Raw genomic sequence first — 11,481 nt, forward strand, 5'->3', positions numbered from 1 at the left:
ACAAAATTTCAGCAGGTGTATATTGATAAATTCTTCAAAAATTGATGTGAAAATTTGTTGTATCCTTGGTCTTTCATTTTTCGAAAAGGCCAATCTTTCTGTCTCAAATGACAAATTTCTTTCATACATTGAAAATAGGCTAGCATTGTAAAAGGAAAAACACAAGAAATAATTAAATCCATTTATATATCTGTGCTTCCTGTATCTTTAAGTTCCAGAAATTTGTTTGAAAAATTATCATTTGACACAAGTCTCTGGATGATTTTCTTCTCATTTATTTATAACTTGCCTGCACAATTCTATCATGTAGTCTTATTTTCATCTTTTTTGTTAGTTTCACGCATTATATTAAATATGTTAAGTGGTTATCTTTTCTGTGATTGCAAAATATTTTCAGAGAAAATGTGGAAGAAAAAATTGCAGAAAGGATAACAGCCATCCCAAATGTTTGCAAGGAATTGACTTGTCATTACATATGTAGTTTTTTCTTTTTTACAGTTTTGTTTGTCGAAAGGGGAGGGGAGGGGGCAGGGGTGCTGTTCTAATCATAACTGACAAGTACAACTTTTTTTATTTTTTCTTATTGGTTAAATTTTTCTGTCTTCATGTTTTGATTTTTGCTGCAAAAATCAATTTAAATACACAAGCAAGGCTTGTAGATATTTTATATTAAATCAAACCCTTTTGTATAATTAGTGCCAACAATTTTACGTTTATTTTTTGGGGGGAATTTGTTTCTTCTTACAGTAGTCTTCTTTTTCTTCATAGTAGAGAAGTGTTAAAAAATGAAAATATTATGGTACAGAGGTTGTAAGAAAATGACAGAACTATGACAAAGGAACAGGGTTTGAAGATGAGACGGAATGGTCAAATTAAATTCATTAGAATTTACTATTAAATTTTTAAAGATCATAAGAAACTATGGACGATAGTATAGGACAACTAATGGGTCTTTTTTCCAATACAAATTTAAAATTTTGTTACTTAATCCTTTTGTTTCCCTAGAATTTTGAAATTATTCATTGTATACTCATGTTGATATCTGTCAAGCTGAATGGAAAAACATTAAAATCAATTTCTAATTTTTCATCAATATGAAGCCAATTGAAATAAATATCAGAGAATTTAATATCTCGAATGTGGCCCAAAGTGATAAAATTTAGTGTACATCTGAATAACAAATTTTTTGTTCAAGTTTGATTGATGAGTGACCATTGTATCATTTTCATATTTAGGGGCATTAATGGTCACCATTTTCATATAGAGTACACCTGGACACAGATTAATTTAGTTAGAAGTTAGTACTGGGTTCTCAAATGGTATTGTTTATCAATTATCATGAAATGTAATGCCCACCAGGATCACCTATTATAAACTGCAATCTTTGAACTTGCGTGTGATCCTTCGTATGATAATTTTACTCAGATGTTTGAAAACATCAACTTGTTACTTAGCATGAACTTTTATCCAGGTAAATTTGTAAGGAAGACAGAACCATTGTCTGTGAAAATCTCTTTGAATTTGGACAGTATCAAAAGAGGTTAAAATACAACAACAAAAAGAGACATTGGAGAGCTGTATTCTGCTTGTAAGAAGTAGGTCACCAGAGATTAAGAAACTTTATATCAATAGAGGATAGATAACAATTTAAACATTAATTCCTCTGATGGTTAACGAATCGGTAAACACAGCACATCGATGATAGTGTGACTTGGAAGTGCAGTGCCTTTTTCATTTAACTGTTGCACTTTATAAATTCTTTTTAAAATCTTTTAAAAATAGTTAAGCTAACCGCTATGAACGGGGGTATTTACTCTTCTCAGAATAAGGCAATGTTCTAGACTTAAGTAATTATATAGTAAACGTACATTTCATGATTTAAATCATGTAGTTTCCAGTCGTTGATTACAATAGTTGGAATTTTGTAATAGAAAAGAAAATATTAATAGTCATCTTTGTAATTTATTTAGTGTGCTAAACATGTTTATTAGGGGTGTAGAGGGGGATCATCAGTGAGCGGCATTTCTCTTTCCCCACCCACCTCCTCCACGGATACACCATTTAAGGCACAGCAATTTCCTTCCCTGAAAAAGTGGACACATGTCACTGAAATGAAGATCAACCGTCATTGTTCAACACCAGTGATATATCAAGGTCAGTAAATAGCTTTGAAAATCTTAAATTCCCCAGATACCCTTCAGTTAAGAGCAGTAGCAGATCCAGGAGTTTAAAGAGGCAGTGTCGACTTGGGGTCATTGAAACCCCCAGCTATTAAAGGCATTGAAGACTCGCCCCAAACCGCGTGCTTGCAAGTTACGTTTTGTTTGTGTCGCTACAATATGCAGACAGTAATGAAATGTGATACCTTGCTTAATTGTTATCTTTAGCTGGACCTGAGATGTCCATCGCTGTATCGTTTGTATACTGTGCTGTGGGTATTGACCGCAGCTGTATGTACTGACTGTACACTAGTGTCTAATTACCTACGGTAGCAAGCTGTGTGTGTATTTTCTGGGATCGATGGTGTTTAACACTTCTGTTACACCTCATTCGAAACTAGGTCAAATTACCAGCATTAGACATTTCTTCTTGCACAAGTCTTCACAACCTTTAAACAAAAAGTGAAATGTTGGGGATACATAACCCTCCCCAACCCAAGCCCTAGATCTGCACCTGGTGAGGCTATACTCGAGGTCAGAACTGATGACCTGGGACATCATGATATTTCCTTATTTTGACAAATCTTACTCATATTTTCCAAGTGGAGTGTGATATTTATGTTAGCAATTTCCTTGGTGAATCCCAGTTTTTGCTAACTTGTAAAAATTTGTAGTAATACTGTTTCAGTAATTTGTTTCCCATGATTCCTAGTACTTATACTTACTTATACTTACTTATTCTTTTATTTCATGTGAAACCATAACTGCTGAAAATTTGTCAAAAGAAACACAGAGAACTCAACTCAATTTGTATTAAAAAACCAAACTTTATTTTAATGTGACAAGCCACTTGCCCAAACCATACCCCATACCCCATCTCTTCAGAATTTTGGTATCTGTTCATGCTACAACAGCAAGACAATAGAAACACTACTGAAATTCAATTAAAAAAGAAAACAAAAGGGCAACTCTACATTAGAAAGTTTCTTAACAGCTACCATCTTAAAGATTAAATGACAAACCATAAGAATATTTTGTGACGTTAATAATGTTCATATCTAATTAACTGCCTTCATTGCTGATATGATCCTTGGTTACAGCAACAGAGTAAAAAAAAAAAAAATGTTCAGAGGACTTTTCATGATCATCAAATCCTACATACATTACACTCATACCCCCCTACTGACCCCACCCCCCTACCTTTCCACACCCACAAGAAGACTGAAGTTAACTACTCTGTCTTATCTGCAATTCAACAATCAACAGAATGCTATCAAACAAAATACTACGAAATGAATCTTCCACAAACCTGGGCAGTCTTTTTTAACATGTATCACATTGTGAAGTACAGAGCATCATGTCTTGTCTGCAATGGGAAGTGCATGCCTCTATCAGCCTTGCTCCATTAGAGCATTGTGAGCTTGATTAACCGAACAGACGGATGCTATATTGCTGTAATCACAACATGCAATCGGGCATACCCCTACCCCTACCAAAACTCTACTTGATAATGCAAGTAATGCAATATAGTTGAATGTCTTTCCAATGAAGTCCTGTGCCATCTTGCAATGACCACTCATCCCCCCCCTCCCAAATAAAATTGCTTTCCTGATTCTTTTTTGTTGTTGTAAGCAGGTTCATTTTCAAGGCCTGCTTTCATGTGTGACCTTTATACAGACTATCCAATGTCTATATAATGATTTGAACTACATGGAAATCAACGGTCATATCTGCTACTGTTCCATCTGCCAACTACCCAGCTATGATTCTGTTTACAACTTTGTACATCTTTTCCTCCATATCATGACCTGAGCTGAAGAAATTGCAAGGAAGGATTCAAAGTGTCAATGAAATCAGTTGGGAGGCATGAAGTCGATCTTCTCAGCTGAATCCTTGTCTGTCTTTTGGCTGTACATGACTTACAAAAAACAAGGCAAACTGTACAGTTTTATGTATAACAAACATTTACAAAGGAAGTCACGGAGGGTTTCTGCCGGTGTCATTCCTGTTGTACGTTCTGTATCAGCGTTATGTTATCTCCTTTCAGTAATATTCTACCTGTAGACAAGAACATAAATAAATAAATGAATTAAATAAATAAATAAATGAAATAAAAGCAGAGAATACCAGAAAGTATTTTTGAACTTACACAGAGTACTAATGTTTGGTTTCATGTTAACAGCAGAATGAAAGGATGAAATTTCACACCGTCTGACTCTGACAATCCTCTTATGCATTACAAATATATTATTTGAGAACGAATCATGATCCATGTCTTTCTTCTCCACTTTGTGTGGGGTCTGATGGCTTCCGTGCTAGACTAGGTAGTTCAGTCACTTTATATGATGAGAATTTATGTTATTGTGAATTTTGTGAATTGAAAAGGACTTTCAAACATCTAGCACATCTGAGTTGATAGCAAAAGTTGATATTTCCTTAATTGATATCCTACCTAGTGGTTTTCTTGTCTGAAGTTTCATGTGGTATTCCTCAGCATCATCTAATACAAGATTCATGTATTCGTCAAAACCCTGGAAAAGAAACCAAAAAGTGATATTATATTACCGCTTAATTATTTAATGACAACAACCATGAACAACTGTAATGGCATGCTTGTACTACTGGTGTTAATAAATTAGCTTTTACATACTTCTTACATTTTTATCTTCTTACATATTTTTTTACATGTATATCTTCACATATTTTTATAAATTTCTTACTCATATTTCTTACGGAGCAGGAGGAACGTTCTGATTTTCAATGTGTAATATTTTTACACATTGGCTGAATAAATGATTTGAATTGAATTTAAAAGGATGGATACTTACAATAATGTGACCTTCTATTCTAATGTTTATCTGATCATATAACCATACTTGAATTCTGGATCTCTGCAAAAAAAAAATTAATAATAGTAATAATAATAGTAATGCTTGTCATCTAAACACTTATGCATCCATTACTCAACTCAATGGTATAAACTAAAAGAATTCTTCCAGGCTAATAATTTAATAATAGAACTTTAGTTTAAATTATTATGGAAGTTTTACTTTATATGATTCAGTTGTTCAACAGTATCATTGAAAACTTACTTGTTTCCTATCAATACTGACAGTCAAGGCTTATGTGAATGTTCAAGATGGGCATTCAATCACAGATCTGTCTTCTTAATGGAAACACTTAACATGATTTTAAAAATGTCTTCGAACTTGTGAAAAATATGCAATAAATTGTTTAATTCTTTTATCCCTTGATTGAAAGAGATGTGAAAGGAATGCAGATTCAACAAGAGATCAAATAGCACCTTAAAAAATATGAAATATTAAGATAGAAAAGCAAGCTGATCTCACCGTTTGAAGGTACCTGAAAATCAAGTTCTGATGATGTATGTCAAGGAGCAAATTCTTTAAAACCACAGAAAACAGTATATCTGTTACAAAACGAAAATACACTCAAAACCATTTTATAACGATAGTAATAATTCTATGCTGTGTGATCACAATTCTTAAAAACCACGGCAACGAAGGATGTTGAAGTTAACCAAAACCAGATCGAAATATGGCAAAACTCAAGTTACTTTTAGTCATTTTAAGGCATCCTTCCTGCTGATGCTAGACCTACACGCAGTAGCACTAACTTAAGGCTAGGCTACGTGTTAATGTTACCATTAGGCTAGCTCTACCAATTCGAACATTCAATATTCCAAGTCCTGTTTTTTAAAGGATACAATAGGCTGGACCATCACTTTCTGGACTTTTTGCCCTTTGTAAGCCATGACTATCTTTAATTCGGAACAGCTAACTATCAAATTAACCAGGAAATGGACAAAAGTTTCCACGGAAATCGCACGTGAATCGTTGTGAGCGGCGTTCTTCAGGCTTTGTTAATCAGCCGTTTTCCGATTCCATATAACATTTTACCACTGAGAATCCGCTTCGTACAGAAGCTTTATAGTTGCTACCCAAACGTATATCACATTTGGAATAATACTTTATTAGTTCGTTCATCTATTTTATTCATTCCCAATGTTCAATTCCTTTTTCGATAGTAGTTGTGAATTAGCATTTTTTCATTTAATTTTTATAGATAGTATCTATTTAACGTGAATAAAATTAAATAAAAAATCCATTCAAAGTTACCGTACAATTATAACATGAGGGCGTCGTATATATTAAAAGTGGGAAAATATACAGCGGTATTTTCGAAAACTGGAAGTTTACAAGTTACAACTGACATCGACTACTAAACATTACACAAGGTTTCCAATAATTTTAGGTTTGATTATTTCTTAGCTTAATATAAAGTCCTAACTGGTGCTTGCTACCGTCGTAAATCAGTCGCAGTCAATCATACCTTTCATAGCATTAGGAAGGTTAGGTCTAAGTAACACTGTAACAGGCCTATGCTAGGCCTAGGCTAAAGTTAAGTCTCATCTTTACACAACCCTATATAGCCTAGGCCTGTAGTGCAAGCGTACACTGAAAAAGGAATGATAACCAAAGTTGACAGTATTTCAGCAGCATAGACAGACAGTAGCTCTAGGCTTCATATACACAGATTGCATGCCATCACTGAAATGTGCATAGACTTTTGTAAAACTATGGATCTAGCCTAGCCTAATGCCATTCTGCTAGTATAGCTTAGGTATGTATACATATCACCATACCTTTCCGCCATAGGTTTGGATCCTTTCCGCCATGGCGGAAAGGCTCGAAACCTTTGGCCGAAAGGTACATTTAAGGATTGGATTTAACCATGGTGTACAGGAATGTATCAGTGAAGGATAGGTTCACCATCTTCAAATATGATCAAATGGATAGTTTGAATTGTAGTTAAGACAAGATAAGGGAATTGATACACAGTCTTTAATGTACAGATTGATTTAATAGTTTTAATTGTAAGTTCGTAAAATTCGATACACTGTCTTCAAATATATAATAGTTGGTTGAATAAATCAAATTACATTAGGCTCATTGTTTTTTATTAGAAAAGTTTGATTCTGATTGTGGATTTAAATTACCGATTTTGTGGGCCTAGGTAGAGTGAAGTGATGCAAGCTGCAAGTTCATATTTTGTTGAATTTAATAAAAGAAGAACTAAGAAATACTGAGTGAACAAAAGAAATACTGCATTTGAAATTAAGAGTGAATCCGAACTTTTTTTTGTTTACCCTTTTTGTTTACCCTTGCACTTTGCAGATACCATCTTTACTCCCAGATATATAAAAATCAAGAGATGTCGTCTAGTATTGGAACTGTCTTGGATAATATTGAGCAGGGGAATGCTGAAGATGCAGTGACCAACATCATTAACATGTTGACTAATCCTGAGGAAGTTGAAAAGATTCGTGAATTCGGCGATACCATGAGATCAGTTCAAGCTGAGCAGCAGAAGCAACAGAGCCAAGTTCAAGACATAATAAAAGGTTTGTCTTGAGGGTGATTCTTATAATTGGTGGCCAACTTATGACAGTTTTACCAAATCTCTTTTGCAGTATTTTTGAAAATACTTCGACATAAACGAAGACATCCTTCTTGTTGCATAGCCCATTGCAATATGAATATTAATTAAAAAGTGATGATACCATTTTGCATGCTGAATATTTTCATCACCCAACTCTTTTGTATAGGAATTTAAGTCAAATTTTGGACTTTATAGTAACACGATATGAAGTAACATTTTATTGGCAAGCTAATCAACTGCATTGCTATGTATCAATAAAAGAATCAACAACTTCACCAAATTGATCAAGGAAACAAAACCTGCTTTGAAGACATAACCACAAAGTTATTAAAGTGAAATTTGTCATGAAATATTTACAATATCAGCTCTATAAGGGGGGGGGGGGTAAACAAATAAGAGTAAAAGATAAGGTGAGAACTAAGAAGGGTTCATTAAGCCCAAATTAATTGAGACATGTTGATGATGATCATGACAATCCAAAATTATCTTTAAGAAATTCTGTCTTTCTTAGAATGTGGTGAATTAAACATGTGCATTCTCAGAGATTGAGAGAGTTTCATGTATTTGGATAAACATTACTTACATACAGCACTTTCATAATACTTCATAATAATTATTTCATGAATATTGCATTCTGTATATGCAATATGTTAATACATTTATTACATGTAATATTCATCCTCTGTGGTTCTTCAAAAGGCCTCCTCACACTGAAAGACGAAGAAGGTGCCGCTGCAGAGGCACTGAAGTCGTCAACGACGCACGAAGAACAGAACAAGGAAGCAGAGAGGTTGTTGTCTGATGCCTGTCAAGAAGTTGAAAAAGTCCAGAATGGAGTACAATATCCTTTAGAACCCAAGATAAAAGGAGATTTGTGTTGTTGTGTTCTGTGTAATATCTTGGTAACTACATTAGTGCAGATTTTCTCATAATCAAACATTGAGCTAGAACTCCGTACCTCAACCATTAAGGTATTGTATGCCATGGCGTAATGTTTGATATTTCGTTTTGCAAATCAGACTTCCTTTAAAAAGCAATAATCTGTCACCCTAATAAATTAGTGCTCACTGCTTACACATTTGTATGACCCAGGTCTAAAACTATTGCCAAAACAAAACAACAAAACAAAACAAACTAATATTAAAATGAAATGGAGAAAAAAAACAGAAAATTGCGACAGATTTTGTATTGAATAAACTGGATAAATGGAAGTAGTTTATAATAATATGTAACATTCCAAATTTCAGTTTGGATGGAACTTTATCATGTTTGTAGTCAGAACTGTTGCAATAATCATTGCCATAGGATTGTCATTTCTATTTGAAACTAGTAAACAGCAAGCAGATGTGCAACATCAGTTCCCGATTTATGTTAAGCTGTGTGTTTCCTTCTAGGCAGCTACGTTTAACAGACAGAGCATGCGCATTCCACCACAAGGCAGTAGGCACCATCCTCTTTGATGCTTCAATTTAATTTAAAGTGTTTTGCAATTTAATTACATATTTTACTAGCATCTGACAATGCAAACAGGCAAGTACATCTAGTTGGGTTATATTTTAGTCTTTTTTAGAGTCCTTTACAAAGAAATCACAGATTCTCAAAGACAGCTGTACGAACTGGAAGAGAAAGAATCTCGACTTGTAGAACAGAGAGAAATTGTGAAAGAGGAAACCACTCAGATCCTCCCGAAGACAAGGTAAGTGAGTTGGAAATGTTTCACCTCGGAAACTTTCTCAAAGTAATGCAAAAACTTTTATCCTGTTCTCTGTTAGTGCTTCAATGTGACTGGATTCTAAGTCCAGTCTGAAGGGATGGAGTCTGCGATATGGCAAGGAATATCTTTCTGTAGAGAAATTAATTACAATACAAAATATCAAAAGGTGTCTTTCATGTTAAGGAGAAAATCAAAATAACAATAATGACGCTATTGCTATTTTCCCCTTTTGTGTTTTAGGTACAACATCAGTCTCTACACCTGTATCACTGGTATCAAATGGGACTACGAGTGTCCACCGGAACAGATCAAAGGATGTATCCTTACCAAATTTACAGAACCTCTTTTAAATTGCCTGATTGAGTTCATCACATCTTTGCAAAAGTTGTAATTAATTGACCTAAGTTATCTTATTCACATATATCACTGTAGTTAATACTGAAAACTTTACAAAAATTTGCTCATTGGTTTAGAAAATGAGTACACATTTAACATGTTCTTGTGAGAAAGATCATTTGAGCCATTGGGAAGGGAACTAGGTTAATATTTATAAGTAGTGGAATAAAGTTCAGGCAAAACAAAATATTTTATTGTAACGATCATTTACTAGAAGCATGAAGAGCCAGAACAGGCCTTGGGGACTATTGCCATTCTGTACTCTTCACTCTTTCTTAATGAAAATAATAAAAGTATTTTTTTCTGGGCTCCCTTGATATCAGTACTTCCTCTTCAGCCCCCCCCCCCTCCCCCTCTCTCATCAGGCCTATTCATTACTTCTATAGTAAGTTTTCCTCATGTTAAAATGCAGAGATATAATTATTATGACTATCATGATAAACATCAAGACACATTTTGCAGGAATATTACATTCTTTGTGGTTTTTGAAATTATTGAAAAGACTATTTTTTAAATAAATTTCTAATATCTTTCCTTGACACATTTCTCTTTGTTTTTTAGACATCAGCACTACCACAGATGTCAGGCCATTCTCTCTCAATAGCCAGCAGAATTCTAAATATTTCATCACCAATTATCTGTGGGATCTTGTAGGTTCTGCTTATCAAACCAAGTGAAAAGGAAACTCTCACCCTTAAGGGACAGGTTGTACAACTGGTAGATTTCTTCAACCTGTTTACATTAGATAACCAGGATCAGTACCCCAAATCTGTCATGAGTATGGCATAAATGATAGGTGGTTTCGGGGCATCAGCATACCAGGAAGGCATTGCGATACTATCTGTGCTGTGGCAGTGAGCAGTATCTTCTGCCGATTTGGGATTTTCAAATGTCATAATCACTTTTGAGAGTTTCTTGTACTGTTTGTTTACCTTGGATGTAAATATTGTAAAATATTACCCACTGACATAACTTTGTAACCTTAATTATTTACCACTACTGAAACACTTATTGCTATGAATTAATGAATGTTTTGTTTAACTTGATAATGAATATGAACTGAATATGTCATGTGTTAAAATAAGTTGTTATGTGTTGTAAAGTTTTGTACATTTGTAAAGTAAACAAAAAATGTTTGTTCATTAATGTCGTTTTACTGCAGTTGCTCTCATTTTAAAGCAGTGTTCTTTGGGACGTTTTGTATTATTTGCAACAAAAGATTTTTCAACAATACCCATTAGCACGAAACAAAAGTATCACATCAATCTAAATATCACTTAGGAGTGGCTATTTGGCTTGACAAAGATAAATTGCTTCTGTTTTTCATATTGAAATCCCATAACAATGTAGTCCTTAAGCATGAGTTGTCAACCTTTCATTTCAAATAATAAAGTTAAAGGTGAATATTTTGCAGTTTTCCAATCTTTTGTACTCATGTGACTCACTAACAACTTAATCTTGGCATGCCTGAATTTAGACCAGGCACAGATCCAGGTGGTGTATGCCAACCCTATTCAATCCCACTTAAAAAGTAGTTATTAGGATTATGGATAACATTGCATGTACAACTAATTATAGCCTAAATGCTTTGCAATGCAGCATTTTCTCCAGGGTGTTTTCTGGGGAACACCATTCCCCATAGATGGGAGTCAGTTTCATATCCCCAGGGCCAAACACTTCCCCTCCCCACTTTAAAAATCTTGAAGAAACCAAACTTAGTGTCTGGAATGATTTGGTGAGTCGGCACTT

General features: G+C 34.2%; 2 protein-coding genes across 4 annotated transcripts; one reads left to right on the forward strand and one right to left on the reverse strand.

Annotated features, from left to right (window-relative positions):
• Window positions 1–2,966: 2,966 nt before the first annotated feature.
• On the reverse strand, window positions 2,967–6,057 carry LOC139976888 (small nuclear ribonucleoprotein E-like). The gene is made up of 5 exons (XM_071985798.1): window positions 5,887–6,057; window positions 5,510–5,536; window positions 4,988–5,050; window positions 4,612–4,690; window positions 2,967–4,217 (listed from the first exon to the last, which is right to left on the reverse strand). The coding sequence occupies exons 1-5, from the start codon at window positions 5,932–5,934 to the stop codon at window positions 4,159–4,161; spliced, it is 276 nt and encodes a 91-aa protein (XP_071841899.1). The 5' UTR covers window positions 5,935–6,057; the 3' UTR covers window positions 2,967–4,158.
• A 221-nt stretch (window positions 6,058–6,278) lies between these two features.
• Window positions 6,279–11,127, forward strand: LOC139976752 (kinetochore protein spc24-like). 3 transcript variants are annotated; one of them, XM_071985595.1, is made up of 6 exons: window positions 6,279–6,417; window positions 7,358–7,584; window positions 8,322–8,463; window positions 9,214–9,318; window positions 9,577–9,653; window positions 10,294–11,127. In XM_071985595.1, the coding sequence occupies exons 2-6, from the start codon at window positions 7,395–7,397 to the stop codon at window positions 10,407–10,409; spliced, it is 630 nt and encodes a 209-aa protein (XP_071841696.1). In that variant the 5' UTR covers window positions 6,279–6,417; window positions 7,358–7,394; the 3' UTR covers window positions 10,410–11,127. The 3 variants fall into 3 exon arrangements, with proteins under 3 accessions (XP_071841696.1, XP_071841617.1, XP_071841777.1); XM_071985516.1 differs by having other exon boundaries at window positions 6,283–6,434; XM_071985676.1 differs by lacking the exon at window positions 6,279–6,417 and adding an exon at window positions 6,631–6,803.
• Window positions 11,128–11,481: the final 354 nt, after the last annotated feature.

The sequence above is a fragment of the Apostichopus japonicus genome, chromosome 1 (assembly GCF_037975245.1).
Source record: "Apostichopus japonicus isolate 1M-3 chromosome 1, ASM3797524v1, whole genome shotgun sequence".
In the NCBI taxonomy this organism is placed as follows: domain Eukaryota; kingdom Metazoa; phylum Echinodermata; class Holothuroidea; order Aspidochirotida; family Stichopodidae; genus Apostichopus; species Apostichopus japonicus.